At 42.9% G+C, this 18,130-nt stretch overlaps 1 protein-coding gene and 1 long non-coding RNA gene across 15 annotated transcripts; one reads left to right on the top strand and one right to left on the bottom strand.

The window, feature by feature from the left end:
- The first annotated feature begins 10,250 nt into the window (after nt 1–10,250).
- On the top strand, nt 10,251–12,104 carry LOC136483700 (uncharacterized). Of its 2 annotated transcripts, XM_066480840.1 has the most exons (3): nt 10,251–10,480; nt 11,018–11,391; nt 11,976–12,104. In XM_066480840.1, the coding sequence occupies exons 1-2, from the start codon at nt 10,292–10,294 to the stop codon at nt 11,375–11,377; spliced, it is 549 nt and encodes a 182-aa protein (XP_066336937.1). In that variant the 5' UTR covers nt 10,251–10,291; the 3' UTR covers nt 11,378–11,391; nt 11,976–12,104. The 2 variants fall into 2 exon arrangements, with proteins under 2 accessions (XP_066336937.1, XP_066336936.1); XM_066480839.1 differs by lacking the exon at nt 11,976–12,104 and having other exon boundaries at nt 11,018–11,626.
- Nucleotides 12,105–12,158: 54 nt separating this feature from the next.
- On the bottom strand, nt 12,159–18,043 carry LOC136483701 (uncharacterized). Of its 13 annotated transcripts, none has more exons than XR_010765571.1 (7): nt 17,495–18,043; nt 15,971–16,041; nt 13,894–15,779; nt 13,578–13,715; nt 13,327–13,475; nt 13,049–13,117; nt 12,159–12,533 (listed from the first exon to the last, which is right to left on the bottom strand). It is a non-coding gene; the product is annotated as an uncharacterized lncRNA (long non-coding RNA). The 13 variants fall into 13 exon arrangements; XR_010765575.1 differs by lacking the exon at nt 15,971–16,041 and having other exon boundaries at nt 13,894–14,241; nt 14,457–15,779; XR_010765577.1 differs by lacking the exon at nt 15,971–16,041 and having other exon boundaries at nt 13,894–14,241; nt 14,457–14,487.
- Nucleotides 18,044–18,130: the final 87 nt, after the last annotated feature.

Genomic DNA, 18,130 nt, shown 5'->3' with positions numbered 1-18,130 from the left:
TTCATGAACCTCTCTCATCTCCACTTTTGCTTAAATAGAGTCCAAGCACTTGAGCGATCTTTAGCACTTGGATCACATAGATAATAGATAATAGGAGTTCTCCAATCACCTAAATCGGCCCTAATCTCAATAGAATAAATTGGGCATGACTCAGCTTGTTATCTTCCTTTTGCATCGGCTTTTCTTTGATATGAAAATTATGCCCAATGATGTCAAAGCCTGATGCATGTTGAGTTAACATGTTAGCCTTACTATTTTGATGCCTTGTAATATGCCGAATTTGGAATTCGGAAAAATATGTAATGATGTTAATAAAACATTTGTCAAGATATGCTTTAGGTGATGCTTCAAAACACTGAAACATAATAGTGACTTGTTGTACTGCACCACTAGTAAAGAATCACCAAAGGCTTCAACATGCTTCACCTCTACGGATTGCAATATTTCCAAGCCAAACAAGAGAGCGTGATATTCGGCTTGAATGTTGGCGCAAAGGTAGTTCAATCGGCTTGATGTCTCAGATAGCACCATTGTGAGGAATAATGATTATGCCAACACCTTGGCCTTTTTTTGCAAGCGGATCAATTGAAATAAAGTATCCATGGAGTATAAGTAATATAACTGATTTGACCTTTTGAAGTTTTCAATGATTCAAAAGGCAAATAGAGCTCAATTAGTGTGTATGCCCATTCACCAATCCTTCCTCTGAGGATATTGACCGATGTAACATGTGCTTAATAACATCGGCCTAACAGGCAAACACACATGTACTAGATAAAAAGTAATGTCATAATTTAGAACAAGCATAGTACAATGATAAGTATAATTTTAATCATGGGCATACCTTGTCTCAAGATCAAGAAGACACTTTGGTCAAAAAAAAGATCAAGAAGACATCGGCCAATATAGGTGATAGCATATTATTTTCCTTCGTGTCTCAAGTCAACATAGCATCGATAAACCCACTTTGGCAATAGTATACAACATGAATGGAGCTCCTCTCCTAGATGCACGAAAAACCAGTGGTGTTGATAGATATCCCTTGAGAAGTGTGATTAACTTATCTTACAATTGGCTTCTGTGCTTTGATTTGCAAATGTTAGCTGTGGACCAACACCATCCCAAATATCAACTTTTCACATGTCGGTTGGAAGTTCTCGGAAGCCGATATGCTATTTCGGGCTTCATGATCATTAGCAAGTGCCAACTTATATTTTTCGGCATCAGGTTAGTGCAGATTGCAAATGACAATTGGTCCTTCAATTTCTTTGATAGGAATATCTGCGGAGCAGATTTTGATGGTTACTATCTCATTGCCCTTTTTCACGGGATCAACGAGAACTTCCTTTTCCCTTGGCACATATACTTGCTCTGCTAGTTCCTTACCCTCTTGTTGGACCTGATTAGCAGGTTCACCTAAAACTAGCTTAATCGGTCTTGCCTGGCTGGGGCTCATTTGGCCGTAGCTCAATCGGCTATGAATGACGCGACATTGCCTATTGTGAGCAAAACCAGCAGGCATCCTCCATCATTGAGGTATTTGAATCATTAATCATTAAAGGGTAAGTTATCCATACTCCACCTTGCCCCCATAAAGGATATGATGGATTTGGCATGGGGGCTCCCTGGATACAAGTGGATATGTAGAAACATGTTACTGAATTGGAGCTTCAATTTGCGATTCCACAATCTGTTTTGGAGGCTCGACTCATTTAGGAGGAGATCTGGCTCTTGTATCGAATCTGGCCTTTATGGGCTAATGAATGTCGAATCGGCCTTTATGGGCTCATGAATATCGAATCGGCCTTGCCTGCATACTTGCTCATAAGCCGGTTGAAATCTGATTGTATCTTCACCTCTTCATTGGAGATTTCAGTTTTCTTAGCCTCCCAAGTCTCAATCTCCGGATCCTTCGAATTACAAGTGTGTCGAGTTTTTTGTTTGTAGCTAGCTTGACTGATTTGAGAAATCTATCTTGCTAATTTTTCTATCCACCAACATTAGAATTAGCTTGGCCAACTTACAAAGTTGGCTTAGTCAATCCTTTTTGGACAGCAGCACTAGTAGCTGATTTTTGCTTGTCCACAGGAGTTTGGGCTTGCTCCCCGAGCCGAGAAGATTTAATAGTAACCTTAAGGCTCCAATTATTAGTGGACTTTTAATTTCTAACACCACTTCACAATCCAAGACTTTCTTTTCTTTCCTGGGTTCTCTGAATTTGCCGATGATCATATTTTTTTCCAATAGTGGAATCGGCTTGTTCCGGCCAAAATCAGGATGACCAAATTATTTATTTCTAGAGTTTCAACCACGAAGAGTGTCTAGTTGCAAGGTAAAGGATGTGCATCTCCATCATGCATAGCTTGCAGATCCAATTTTGCCTTTACTGATTTCCTAAATGGATAAACAGATTCTTGTAAATCAGTTTGGGAGGCATCATAGAAGCCTTAGGCGCAGGGAGGCATAGGGACCAGGCTTGATGACTTTGGAAAGTTAGGCAATATCGTAATACGAGGCGAAGAAGAGCGCGGTGCTGCTGACCCATCATCAGTTCGAGAGGTACGAACCAAATTTGGTGTGTGTATATAGCAACAGGAAGTAGAGTGCTAACTTTTCCAAAATTGGCCCTATCGATTTCAGGCACCTAAGAGGCCAATTCAGATTGATTAGCAAACACTCTCTCCGTCCCCAAAAGAATGCAATTATGAAACAATATCATATTTTAGTATACCAAGTTTAATCAATTATAGAGAAAAAAGTATAAATATTTATAATATCAAATAAATATTATTGGATTAATTACGAAATGTATTTTCATAATAAATTGATTTGGAGCCATAAATGTGAATACTATTTACTAGAAACTTGGTCAAACGTGAAACACTTAAACTGGCACGCATACTATAGTTGCATCCATGTTCTGATCTGTAGCACCCAATTTTAAGAACAAAACCAGATACACACCATATGTGCGCCCAGGAAGTCAAATATCACGTGTAGCTACAAATAAGGGTAATATCAAAAGACAATACTTAATTACATAGCGTATTAATACAAAGAATACAACCTTAGATAGTAGACAGCGGAAATACACTCCGATCTTCGAGCGAAGGCTCCAAATCTACAGGGACAACTGGCTGGTTGATCACAAGCCTAACTCCTCCAGACTCTAGCATTCTGGTATCTATCCAGGATTTTTCCAATGTATAGAAAAGTAAAAGGAAGCGTAAGTACATGTCATACTCAGCAATATAACATGGGGTTCATGAGGCTCAAAAGGTTGACACTGATTTACTGCAATTAGCTTTTAGTGAGTCAAAATTTTAGTAATTGAGTAGCAACAAGTTTATCATAAGCCCACATAAACACATGATCAGGTAAACATGATTAATGAATAGCATAAGTAATTAATCACTAATGATCATCTATTTCGTAAGAGTTCTAAGGCCGCTCGTGATAGTGAGCACGGCTGATATACCAGTTTTATACTTTCCAAAGGTTGTACACTTTCACCATGAGCCGTGATACCCATATGCCCGGGTTAATTACTCCCAAAACACTTCCAAGGTGAGCAGGCAGGGATCTCTATGAAGCCTTTCAAAGGTTCATCTAACAAGTTAGAGCCGCTAAGGATTCTCCATCAACCAGTAAGATCCCTCCCCCAAGGTGTGACTAACAAAATGATAAAGAAACCAAAGTGCACTCCCTTGGCAGGCCACGGGATCAAACCAATCGGAGCCCCTCTTGCGCCTTTCGGTAACCACTAACAAGCTAAAAAAGGTCTTCATACTTAACTAAAACCAGAGCCATGTAGCACTAATGGTTGTACTGTAAGTCCCGGTTGACCACTTATAGATAAGTCATTAGGGAGAGGAATCTAGAGCACCATAATAATAGCCCAATGCTCTAATCCTCTTGAGCCATGTTGCTAAAAAGCATCTTTTAGTGTTTATTTCATATACCATTAGTCAAGTTACAAGATCATGGTTATTTAATTTGAGCACTAGCAAAATACTACCCAATGCAATTATCCCATAGATATCAAGGTACAAGTTATCAACAACTAGGATATCCTTAAGGTTGACAAGGTAGACACATGCACATGAATTAAGTGTTAAAGGTTATTAGGAATCAATGATGGTCCCATGCTATACTTGCCTTAAACTCAGATCCTTCTTCTAGTCCAAACCTTCAATGAAATGCTTCTGGATTCACCACGTATAGCTCACCGACTGGACATGATCATAGAACACCACACAAGCATCCATGCAATCATACACGAAGCAAACAATAGAACTAAATTAGAATAGTATACCAAACATATGAAACAGTGAGTGAAAAGGATTTAAAGATGTTCTACATGTTGCTACGAACACACAGACACGTTAAGCACACTAATTAGAGCTATGGTGAGCAAGATACAACTACCGAAAGATTATTCTATAGGAGACAAAGAAAACTACTAGCTACATTTATTTTAACTATATAAAATTATATAAGATGTTTCAGAGAAATATTCAATATGAATTAAGTCAAATTAGATTTGAAATTAGAAATCTAAAGTAGTTTTAATCATATTTTATTTATAATCCTGTTGCGTATTCATTATTCAAGTTAGGAGTTAAACCATGAAATTCTAGAGATAGTGACATGGCAAACATTGTTACTAACGCGTAGATCTCGTCGTTATAAATCTAACGCAATTTGAACGGGTCAAAACGGAGCTAAAACATAGATTCTACGCTTAGAACATGGCCAATGGCAATTTTGTAAATACTGGATTTAGATTTCGAAATAAAATAAATAGAAATCAGGATTTTCAATAAGACAGGAACTGCAGACGGAATTTGCAGGAAGCTGGGGACCCCTTTAGAAAAATTGCCGATGAAGGGGTATGTTTTAATCTAGGCCGCTGATCTCAAAACAGACGGATGGGGTGACTTGGGGTTCCCCCCTCTTGCCGGAGCAGGGAAACTAGTGGGGCGGCACCATGACGGCGGCTAGAAGCTCGCCGGAGTTGGATGAAAACAACGTGGAGGCCTCGTATTTCAACGATAAAAGCACGGGGAGGAAGATGGAAGCACGGTGAACTCACCTAGGGGCTCTGCGCGGGCGATGGAGTCTCGAACCTATCGCGGGACTCGGTGGGGCGGTCGGCGACCACCTGCAACCAACCAGCGGCGGCGTGTGAGAAAATGAGACCGAGAGGTAGAAGAAGAGAACCTATGGCTTCTCTATCGTAGAGCGAAGCTCGGCGGCCGATTCTCGACGTCAGGGAGGCAGCGCCTGGCTTCAAATGTGGCGACGGGTGACCTCAAGCTCGGCGAGAACCCGAGCGTGCACGTGGCATGGATCTAGGGCCCTAGGATGGAGTAGATGGAAAAATGGAGGCACGGCAGAGGTCCTCGGGCTTTATAGGTGTGCCGGGCTTGGGGATCACGCCATATCCCGGGGAAATCGCGATTGACGACGATGATTTCCATCGAGCAGAGTCCGTCTTGGCTACGTGAGGAGAACATGCGGCTGATAGTGGGGCCCACCTGTAGGTGAAATAAGGGCGCGGGGCCGATCGGTCAGCAAAACCGAGAGGAAGAGAGAGCGCCTGCGTGGCTTGCTGGGCCGGCCTGCTTTGTGGGCCGCGCGAGGGGAAAGGAGCTAGGCCAGCGGGATGGGAAAGAGGGGACGGTGCTAGGCCTGAGGGAGCAGGCCAGGCCTTGCTGGCTACTAGGCTGAGGGAAGGAGAGAGAGCAGGCCTTCGAGCCAAAATGTGAGAAGAGAGAGATTTCCATTTTTTTCCTTTTCCTTTATTTCAGAGTCTACTCCAAAACCATTTTCAAAAGTAATTTGAATCACTTTGAATTTTGGTCAAAACCACCCATCACAATAAAGAATATGCACCAGCATGTATGCAAGAAAATATTGCTAAGCCTTATGATGAATTTTAATTTAATATTTTTTTGTTTTCCTATATTTTTATGAGCACAAAAATATAAAATTAAATCAATTTAGCTCTATTTTCAAAGAAGCAAATTTTAGGATGTTACAATTCTACCCCTCTTAAGATGAATCTTGTCCTCGAGATTCATAGAGACTAGCAAGAAGGATAAGGATATTTTTCAAAGAACAAAGGTCACAATCTACTTGAAAGCAAAAGCTTTGGGCTAGAGAGCATAACTGAACTTCATATGGCACCTTGAGTGTTCTGACCCTTCTTGGCTAGATAATCTGCATAAGCGTGATCATCTCTCGTATTGAGCTCCTCCAAAGGTGTTTGTTCCTCTATATTGACATATAAAAACTCACGACCCACTTTACTATCCTTAGTGTACACATCTTCCATTAGGTTATTCTCATATTTCTCAGGTGCAGGTTGAATACCCTCATACTCAATTCTCTCCTAAAGGTGTTGTTAGAAGCACCGAACGTTGGGCATACTTAATTACTCCTTTACAAGCAAACAAACCATCCCATTCCAATATAACATCAATGTCCATTAACTCCAATACAATAACGTTCGCCATGAAGTTTACCCCCTTTATGGCAAGACTAACTTTTGGGCATATACGGTCTGCCTTCATTTCTCCTTCTGGAGAGTTAACTATCACCGATTTTCTCATTGGAAGCATAGCTATCTTATGATCTTCTACATATTCCCTAGAGATGGATGAATGTGAAGCACTAGGGTCAAACAACACCATGGCAGGAGTTGAGTTTACTGGAATTAAACCACACATGACCTCCTTAGCTTCATGAGTGGTAATCATATCCACATTGTTCAAACTTTTAGGGATGTAGTTTCGCTTTAATTTATTTCCTTGCACCTGCTTCTTATGGACATTCTGTTCTGGCTCCTGGGCCTTGTTTAGATCACCTCCAAATTCCAAGTTTTTTCACTCTCTCTCCATCACATCAATTTTTAGCCGCTTGCATGGAGCATTAAATGTAGGTAAAAAAAATAACTAATTGCACAGTTTAGTTGGAAATCACGAGATGAATCTTTTGAGCTTAGTTGGTCCACGATTGAACAATATTTATCAAATAAGACGAAAGTGCTACTATTCATCGAGTTGCAATTTTTTGCAATCTAAACATGGCCCTGCTGCTATTGATTCTGGCTTTGATTACTTTCAGCAAACTTCTCAAGATAGTCGTTCTCATAATGTTCAATCTCACCACAATCATAACCTTCCTCACTAGTAGGAGTATTGATCTTCATCAAGGTGATAGTATGAGGTGATAGACATGGCTCTTGAGAGCTGAAATGCTGCAATTCGTTATTGGGTTGCTGATACTGATCCTGATCTATACTCCAAAGTAGATTCATAGAGTGTGACTAATATTCTGGTTATGTAGCAAAACGGAGATGAGTGTTTCTTAACTAGCGCTGAACGTCAAGCTTTTTCTTCTTCTCTTTCATCTCTCGATGCTTGTTCTCAATTACAATTGCTCTATTCATCAACGTTTGATAGTCGGCATACACAACGATCACCAGCTGTAGTTGCAAACCATGATTTAGTCCTTTCAAAAAGTATTTTTGTTTGTTAGCATCACTATCCACCTCTTTTGGAGCATAGCGTGACAACTGAGTAAATCTATCATGATACTCACACACTGACATGGAGACTTGCTTCAAGGTGAGGAACTCATCTTGCTTAAGTTCTACCACACCTAACAGAATATGGGTGGCTTGGGGTTCTCCCTCTCGGTCTCAGTTGGATGAGAACAACGTGGAGGCCTCGTATTTCAACGGTAAAAGCACGGGGAGGAAGATGGAAGCACGACGAACTCACCTAGGGGCTCTGCGCGGGTGATGGAGTCTCGAAGCTATCGCAGGACTCGGTGGGGCGGTCGGTGACCACCTGCAACCAACTGGCGGTGGCGTGTGAACAACTGAGACCGAGAGGGAGAAGAAGAAGAGAACCTACGGCTTCTCTATAGCAGAGTGGAGCTCGGTGGCCGATTCTCGATGTCGCGGAGGCAGCGCCCGGCTTCAAAGGTGGCGGCGGGTGACCTCAAGCTCGGCGAGATCCCGAGCGTGCGCGCGACGCAGAGCTAGGGCCCTAGGATGGCGTAGATGGAAAAACGGAGTCACGACAGAGGTCCTCGGGCTTTATAGGTGTGCCGGGCTTGTGGATCACGCCATATATCCCGGGGAAATCAGGATTGACGACGGCGATTTCCATCGAGCAGAGTCCGTCTCGGCTACGTGAGGAGGAAGACGCTACCGACAGCGGGGCCCACCTATCGGTGAAACAAGGGCGCGGGGCCGATCGGCCAGCCAGATAGAGAGGAAGGGAGAGCGCCTGCGTGGCTTGCTGGGCCGGCCTGCTTTGCGGGCCGCGCGAGGGGAAAGGAGCTGGCTAGCGGGATGGGAAAGAGGGGAAGGTGCTGGGCCTGAGGGAGCAGGCCAGGCCTTGCTAGCTGCCAGGCTGAGGGAAGGAGAGAGAGCGGGCCTTCAGGCCAAAACGTGAGAAGAGAGAGATTTCCTTTCTTTTCCTTTTCCTTTATTTCAGAGTCTACTCCAAAACCATTTTCAAAAGTAATTTGAATCACTTTGAATTTTGATCAAAACCACACATCACAATAAAGAATATGCACCAGCATGTATGCAAGAAAACGTTGCTAAGCCTTATGATGAATTTTAATTTAATGAATTCTTTTTGTTTCCTATATTTTCATGAGCACACAAATACAAAATTAAATTAATTTAGCTCTATTTCCAAAGAAGCAAATTTTAGGGTGTTACATGATCATAATGATAGTGGAACGGCTTCCGTAACCGGGGCTGATCCACTAGTATATGCATCATGAGGCAAAGTAACAACAGAAGCACCAAATACTCTTTTCTCTAATTCATCAAATTTTGGAGATAAGCTTATTCATAGCATGATAAAGTGGAGAACCCTCAATTATTTCACTTGCATTTTCCTTAGGTCTTGGTGTAGACATGGCGATGCTCTCCTGACCCATTGGATCGGTGAAAATGCCTTTGCAGCTATTGCTCCACATCCTAATTGATGGGGTCAATATCAGATGCAATCGTCCTTTTGTGTCAGATGCAACGGTAATGAAAACACAAGAAAGATAGATTTGAATCAACACATTGGCTAGGTCAGAAAAGAAGGATACAGCAAAACCAATCGTTCTCAATGGAGTCACAAAAAAAGTGTGTTGACACTGATTAGGTCACCACACCAAAAGGAGCTAGATCACTCGTTATAGGGCCTAGACAACTTTTAGATCGATTGACGCCTAATGCATGTTCGCATACGAACCTGGTGCCTCCAATAATGAGCACGGTACGCAAAACACACTGACGAGGTCTCTTGAAAACCAAAACCCCACACGCACGAGAGAGACCTCGTTGGGGCGTGCAGTGGCTATGGGCTGTCGTATTCATCTTGACCACTCTTGGGCTTTGTCGTCGTCGATCCATTGGCCATGCAGCAGCGACGAAGAATGATTGTGTAGTTGGATTACCTCAGTCGGCCATGATCCTCCAACATAAATAAAGTGAGGTAGTCTTATTCTAGTAGGATACCTTAAGGCGTAATCTTCATGTTTCCCACGAGCTCGGAATAGTCCCGATCGGCATCAAAAAAATTCGAACAAGGAACATCGGAAGTTCCGATGTCCGTCGGTAATCTAAACTTTGGTCAATATCGCAACTTTCGACGTGGGAGGAACCTCGGTGCCCAACAGTCTTTTTAGGTATATGGGAACTTCCGATGCATGTTGGAAGTTCTGAGACATAGGTCGGGACTTCCAATGTGAGGGCACTTTTGCAAGGGCATTATTTCTTCATCCGAACATCAAATTAGGCGTTCCATATATGTTATTTTAACCATTTCGATGAGATAAAACACAATGGTAAAGTTCATTATGTATATTGACAACTTCACAAAATGGATAATTTTAGTTTTCAACACGGTCTAGCCTATCTCGGCTATGGTTTTTTGTGAATATACCCAGGGTTGTACAAATGTATTAGTTTTTTAAGGAAAGTGACCGCCGGAAAAATCGCTTTTGCAAATTTATTTGTTCTTTTGTTTCGTTTGTTTGGTTGCTATAGTAAATCGTAAGACAACTCATCAAAAGCAAATAAAAAACAAAGAGAACGTGCAATCCATTGTAGATATGCGCGCCAAGACTTTTCCTGGGCCCGCGAAAACGAAAATTCACATCGCACCATTTAAGGCTGATGGCGAACCATTTCGGCGCGTATCCGTCGCCGTCCCCAAACTGCACACCACACCGCGCCCTAGACAATCGACAATCAAACCCAACAGCCATGAGCGCCGCAGGCAGGGATAGCCCGGTCTCCCGCAAGCGTCCGCGCGGCCCTGCCCACGCCTCGCCAGCGGCGTGCTCCGGCGGAGCAGGACTTTGGGGATCTGGCAGCCCCAAGGCGAAGCGTCGCCTCTTGGCTGCGGGCCCCGGCAGTCGCTCCACCTTTGCCTCCGCCGCCGCCGCCGCCGAGGTGCGTTTCTGCTGGGCCAAAATCCAACAGTTCCATAGTTTGGTTGAGTTCGGAGGACGTTGCATTGGTGGATTCAGATTGGCTGTGATCCAGAGCCTTTGGTGTGGAATCGGGGCATTTGTTCGTTCAGAACTTCAGATCGGTTCTGCGCACATTACTAGTCCATGGCTGTTCACTTGAAATGAAATCCACAAAAAATTGAATGTTCACATGGCCCTGCGTTTGCATAGACAGGTTCGATGCAATGCCAGTGTAGATTGATGTTCTGTTATATAAAGTTCAGAGCTTGATTCCATGATACTCATTGCAATGCGGGAATGTGGTACCTTGCATATTGGCATTTGGGATTTTGGGGGTTCCATTGATGCTTGTCAGAGCAGGAGCAGTGTATTAAATGTTCCACTACTCTAGCATTCCTCTGACGGGATTTTGTGGTCACCGTAAAGAGGCACACCAATCCCTTCTGGCGTACAATTTGAGCGACTTGTTTTGGACTATTTGCGTCTTCCTGATGAAGTTTTGGGACACCCCTTGTAGGTGGACTGGCTACGTCGTCAACAGCAGCTGATCCTTCTTGCTGGTGCTATGGCATCAGTAGCTGTGTCCTACATTGCGGTGATGAGGAGGCGCAGGAAGTACAGCGCCCAGCAGTTTGCTCGACTCCATGACGCCATTGTTGGTCTTGCATCTGCTGTTCGTGCTACCACTGCTCCAGTTGAACCACACCCTGATCTGTACCCCACTGTAATGGGCGTCCCTGGCTTCACTAAGGAGCAGCTTCTGGCTGCCCTCTCATACCTCAAAAAGGGCAGACTCCGTGGGGCGGCCTTTCTGGTGATGTCTGAACCGCATCGCGCGCTGTGGATCGAGCACATCCTCGCCAAGCAGGAGGTCTGAGCTAGCACTAGCAGGTGGGTTTAGATGGTTAGGAACTAGCAGGTGACAATGGCGGCTACCAGCCTACAACTCCCTTTTGGTGATGCAGTTGAGATGAGTTTGGTGTGACAGTAGTTGCAATTGATGATGGATGGTAGCATGACAGTGTATGCCGTGATTGTAGCAGCCATATTTGTGAATCTAGCTGCTTTGACACTTTGATAATCTCTAGTTCTCAATTCGTACTATTGTTGTTGCGCTGTTGATCTCTGCATAAGATGGATGGAAGGTTGAGTTGAGTTTTTGCTTATCTGTCATAGGCGAGTAATGATGAATAAGTGGAGTAACCGTGATTGTGATACCTTTACGTTTTTGTACATGCTTATTAGGGTGGAGACAGCACAAAGTGGGTTGCACCACTGATTGTAGCCTAGCAACTTCGTGAATTAGATTCGATTGGCTTGAAATCTCATGACTTTAACCAAACCTCATAAGACTAATGAAAAAGCAGAACTGCTTCATCGAACTCTGTATCTCATAAATCTTGAATTGTGAACAGGTTTCATTATCCCAAAGTCTGAAGTCTTTCATGTTTCTTTCTGTTGGTAATATTTCACAGAACTTGGGACGCAAACAAAATTGAATTACACATTCATATGGATGAGGAAGGACGAGGAGCCAAGAAATTACCATGGCAGCAATTTTTGTATTTCCTACACTGCAGCTAAAACGACAAAGCAAATGAAAGCGCAGGAGGAACTTGAGTGAACGCAGCAATGGCTTCCAAAGAGGAGAGAAGAAATGTCTGGTCACCAGGTAACGTGGGCCTTAATACTACTCAGTCCAGTTTCACCACGATATGCTATACCAGTTAACAAAAATTCTGATCGATCAGTCTGTCTGATGTGGCTCAACTACGATTCTACAAATAGTTCACCATGTCACTCCACCACACAAGTTCCAAAACGAAATACAAAGAAACAAATCCATTCGGTTGACTCAAACATCCAGCTTTGTGTACCCGCCATTTTGTCGTCGCAACTCAAACGATTTGTAGTAATAACAAATGCCATTTCATGTTCATGGCATTATCTGCATTCGTCCTTTGCTTGCAATTGAGAGTTCAAGGAAATTAATCTCCATCGTTGCTATTCCTTCAGAGCACCCGACAATAATCCTACACAAATTAGTGTACTCCCTAGTCATGAATTTGACATGGGCCAGAAGGAAAAACAAAGTATGTTTCATCAAAATTGAAGAAAATGAGCGAAGATTAACAATGTTTTAGTAAGCAAACAATTTATATTCAACAAAATACATGTCTTAACCTACTTAAAATGTATTGAACCACATCATGTATGCTATTGGATATCCTTAGTGTCCTGTACCAACTAGATTCATAGTGTCCGCTTACATGAACCATTATGAAAAAAAAATGGAGGAATATAAGAATTTTTTCTTATATAATTAGAGGATAATATATGATGCCATGGTGTAAAATTTATAAAGCAAATATGAAAAGGTGTCTGCTGTTCCAGTGGATATAGACTGTAGCCATCGGATAGTATAGAAAGTAAATAGTACTTTATAAGCCATGATGTTCATTATTCATCCAAAGTAGCTCATTATTCACTATTCATTGGAAGTACCATTGCGAGTAAAGTAGCCGGGGAACAGCAACTTTTGAAGTACCTTTGTAACTCCTTTATATATCCAACATCAGAAACTGCTCCTAGGTTAAGAGCAATAATATTCTCAAGCCTGCAAGGGAAGAAGCTTATATATATTGTTAACTTCTTTGGTAATAAAAACTCAGATGGATTATTTCAGCCAAATTTGATACCAATCCATCAACTATGCACACTGTATTTGCCCATGACAATTTTCATAATAACCATTTGTAACATTTGTTCTATTTTGACTAGTTCTTATTTGAACCTAATGCCCATATATGTATGTCAAAGGGATACCTGTAAGTAGTGGCATCCCAAATCCGAATAGTCCCATCAAGTGAACCTGTAATTAGTTTCTGATGATCTGGTTGATAGTAGACAACACTAACATGGTCTGTATGCCCTTGTAGGTATTCCCTGCGCCTATGTATCTCCAGGTCCCAGATCTGGTTGAAAAAAAAGCCAGAACCCATTGCAATGGTATTAACCATGGAAACAGCAGATGAATAATATGAATGTACTCTACAAATAAAGATGCAAAATGAAACCTGTGCAGTCCGATCCTTTGAGCCAGTGATAAGATGGTGACGATCAGCACCGGTGATGAAATCAACACAGACAAGGCCATCCTGATGCGTGTCCGACGTAATGGTGTTGCACACATCACAGTTGTTAAGACCCCAGATCTGTGAATGTAACCATATATAGCAGGCCCGTTCAAAATAGGTTCTTGGAAAATGTTGATCGAACATCATAAAATCATTTCGTATTGTTGGTACGTTAGCACTTTAGTAAGGAAAACAGAAATCAAAGGATCGCAGTAGTTATCTAATTTTCCAAATAGGAAAATAAAATTGATCAAACCTTGACAGTGCCATCCCATGATGCACTGGCGAAGCACCCAGGGTCCTCTCAGTTAAAAACTAGACGCGACACTGTCAGTGTGCCCCTCAAATGTGTGACTGCACACCCAGGGCTCCTTGTCAAAGTCCCAATACTGGTCCCAGTGCCAGAGCTTAATCAGGTGATCGTCATGAGACGATGACGGCACGTAGAAATCAGTGGGATGAACAGCCAATGACATGATGCGACCATCATGAGCTTCAAAGCTTGTGCTGTCTTGGCCTTCATCGTAGCTGTACACATGAATGCACCCAATGCCATCTCCGGCCACAATCCACTTCTCTTTTGGGATAAATTTAGCGACATAAACTACAATGTTACAGAATATTATTAAGCATCATAGCATGATTTTTGAGAAACTAATGGTTAAAAAAATTAGTCTTGTTTTGCTGCACACATATCCACTCAATTCCACGTGTGTTGGGGTGGATTGGGGGTGCAAAATTCCACTCCAATACACGTTGAATGAGGTGGATACAAGTGCAGCCAAATAAGGCGTTAAGTGGATTAAAAAGATTCCATGCCTCGTTCATCTTCAAATGAATTCAAGAATTCCTGCGGACAAATGAAAATATGAGCTAATTAAGTTTAATCTTCTCATCAAAATTAACTGTATTACGAGGCACATGCATTCTACCAAATGAGTAGTGAGTGCAATCACTACACCATAAACCCCCCTCTAGCAACATATGCCATGCAACGGAAATAAGATGTGTTTCCGTCCATCCCTCACGATTCAACATAAAAACAACTTCCCCCACCCAGACTCCCGATCAGCACACATGTCCTCAAACCAATTTCTCCCTGGCTCCCTCTCACGTAGGGTTTCGCATCGCCGCCTGGCGGTGCACTTCGCTTGCGGCGGCTGCAGGCCTCGTGCGCCGACGCCCGCTCCTGGATCGAAGTAAGGATGCTACATCGATACTCCCTGTATCTTTAACCCTGGATCTTTAACCCTCCATGGATCTTTAACCCTTTTTCGAGGCTCTCCATCCAGTCTGCTCCGCCATCTTCCTCTAGATGGGATCTGAAGGCATGTTCCTACAGGGCAGTCACGACCCTCGATCATGTACTGATCAATCGGTTCGGTGGTGAGGAGAGGGCATGCGCCTGCTAGATCTGATGGACGAAGCTGTCTTCTCATCCCATCTGCATTGTTGTTGCCCTCCAGACGGTGCCTTCACATCTACCCCAAGCATGTATCTTCCCCAGCCTGTACGTTCTTAAATATTTGAATCAACCTATGAAATTTAGTGCACTAATTGTATTCAAGCCCAGATGTGTTTTTGTCAGAGATGCAGGGTCGACAGTTGTTTCAACTAAATATATTTGACAAGACATGCCAGCAAGTGTTTACAGGTATTCGTTTCTTGTCGGTGTGCAGAAAAGGTAAAAAAATTTCAGTAAATGTTCTTACTTTTTTTTTTTTGCAATCTTTACTGCCTATTATTAAATTAGAAATTAATAGCTGGATTGGTGATAGATATCTCACACCATCTACTTGCAGTATCAATTGTTGACTTGTGAGTAGGATTTCCTTACTATTTTCTTTTACAGGAATATAACTTGATGTTGCATTGGTACTTTTTCGGATCAGCTTTGTGAACTGCTTGCCTGGTGCTCTTTCATGATTGAATAGGCATTTAATTTTGTCCCAATAGTGCCTGATAGTGCAGATGGAATAATTAATGACTGAAAGAAGGATCCGAGTGAACTTCCCATTGACAGTAGTACTTCTGAAAATCACTCGTTGTTTTGATCCCTTTTAATTAGTTTGTTCATGCATGTGTGGTAACTCCGTCTATGGTGGGGCGCCTTTGGTGTCCCAGCATAGCAGGTCCCAAGTCCTGGTAAAGGTGGAGGGTTGTGTTAGGCACGGCGAGCCAATGTAAAAACTTAGCCACTTTAATGGAGATGAAACCCAAAAAAAATCCCGTTGGGGCGTAACCCTCTTAGCGATGCGCCATGTCAAAACCTAGCGGCCCTAACTTGTTAGACGAACTTCTGAAAGACTTCATAGTGTACTGTGCCCGCTCACCTTGGAAGTGTTATGGAAGTCATGACCCCGGGCAAATGGAAATCACGACTCACGGTGAAATTATACAACATCTGCAGAGTGTAAAACTGGTATATCAGTCGTGCTCATGGTAACGAGCGGCTTTAGACCCTTATGGAATAGATGATCATTAATGACAATTATGTTTATGCTATTCATTATTCATGTTTACTTGATCATGTGTTTACTTGGGTTTATGTTAAACTTGTTGCTACTCAATTGCTTAAAATTGTGACTCAATAAAAGCCAAATGCAGTTAAACCCATGTCCATCTTTTGAACCTCATGAACCCCGTGTTATTCTTGTTGAGTACGAGATGTACTTACGCTTGTTTATTTTTACTACTTGGATAAAAATCCCAGATGGGTAACAGATGGCAATAGTTATGAAGATTTTCCTGAGGATTACTAGTCTTGCGATCAACCAGTCGCCCGTCCCTGTGGCTATGGAGGCACCATGGAGTTATCTTTATTTATTTCCGCTCGCTAGACTTTGATATATTTATGTAATGAATTAAATAATCGTGATATAATAAAGCATTGTGCTTAGTATTCTCCTTTAATTTGTCTCTATATGTGTGTATTTAATTCCTGGGCATACATATAATTTATATCTAGATTTGCCTTTAAATTTGGGTATGACACTACCTTATTTTGTTATACTACCAATTAGAGATGTTCATCCTTACCAGATGACTAATAAAAAGAGAGAGAAATCATTAAGTACATCCGCGCCTTGGTTTGGTGGCCCAACAAATCATTATTGATGGACCGTACATTCCTAATAGACTGTATATATAGTAGATATGCCAACGGATGCTAGACCGGCTGGTCAAGCACTTCGGGTGGCACCCTTGCGGTCTGGATTGCGCACGGAACAAATCATTATTGACGGGGGCGAATTGCAGTACCGGAGGTAAAAAAAAACCCTCATTTGTCCCGTGTTACCCAAAGCATAGGTTTGTGGCGCCAGCCCACTCACAGGTAACGGGACCCTATGTGCGTGCGGGGTACGAAGTTCGGGGTTTTCTTGACTAGGTGAGGAGTCCTCTGCTTTAATGCGAATGCTCGAAGGCCGCATGCTATCCCCCACAGTCCGAGTTTTTTATATATATAGTTGATATGGAAGGCAGAAAATTAGTTAAGATAGGAGTAGCCGTGTCAAGTATATGGTTTAGATTTATTTGCTCTATTTAGAGTACAGTTGACGCATATTAACTTTGCGTTGATACATCTTCCCCAAACTGAAAGGAGAGTGAGAAAAAAGAAATCTTGCGTCCACATAGACATGGGACGCTATGCCTAGAACCGCGACTCTGTTTTGACCTCTACGTATAACATGGGTTACAAAATGGGCTTGCATGACGATTAGTACCGCAAAGCTCATTCGACATGTTATCAAAAATAAAAAAAAAATCATTCGACATGGATCCGGGACCTTGAATAATCCAAACAATTTGATAGGACAGAATAAAAAAAATAACAAAAAAAGGAGATTGTGCTGCACCTTACTGTATCAGATGGAAGAAACAAGAGCTCAGGAAGCTCCCAATGCTTGGTTGCTGCGGAAGAGGAGATTGGCGGAGCAAGAAACCAGCAGCAGCAGCCAAATTAAATCCAGCACGGCACCAGCAAGATGTGCAGTAGCAAGATGTGCAGTAGCGGAGACCCTTGACGTCCAGATCTGCAAGCTCGAGTGTCATGAGTGAGAAAAGAGATGTGCGGTTCGGGGAGATGCATTACCGGCTCGCGGATCCCGTCTTGGGGTCACGTCAGCTGCAACGGGGCGGAGCAGGAGGTCCTTGGCTCCTTGCCGACCAAGAAGACAGGCAGACACCGGCAGCGGCGTTTCTCGAAAGAAACAGAGCAGATACGAACGAGAGAGAGAGAGAGAGAGAGAGAGAGAGAACGCGGCTCCGTCGGTACCTCACCTTCGGCGATCTCGGCGGGCGAGCTTTAGGCGGCGGCGGCGGGTGGAAGAGCTCCGAGCAGCGGTACGGGGCGCATGCTGTGCGATTCGATGAGGGGAAAGAGAGAGGGAGGCGGGACTATGGTTGCTGCGCGGACGGGCGATGTCGTCCGTCCACCTATATCCGAGTGCTGTGCGTTCGGTTCTCGGTTCAGTTCCAAAAATTTTTAAGAA

This window comes from Miscanthus floridulus, chromosome 9 (assembly GCF_019320115.1).
Source record: "Miscanthus floridulus cultivar M001 chromosome 9, ASM1932011v1, whole genome shotgun sequence".
Lineage (NCBI taxonomy): Eukaryota > Viridiplantae > Streptophyta > Magnoliopsida > Poales > Poaceae > Miscanthus > Miscanthus floridulus.
The sequence above is the reverse complement of the archived record's forward strand: the minus strand, read 5'-3'. Positions and strand labels throughout refer to the sequence as shown.

Coding starts and splice junctions, on each gene's coding strand:
- LOC136483700 (XM_066480840.1), top strand. CDS start 10,292: ATGAGCGCCGCAGGCAGGGATAGCCCGGTCTCCCGCAAGCGTCCGCGC. Junction 10,481..11,017: donor CCGCCGCCGCCGCCGCCGAG/GTGCGTTTCTGC, acceptor CACCCCTTGTAG/GTGGACTGGCTACGTCGTCA.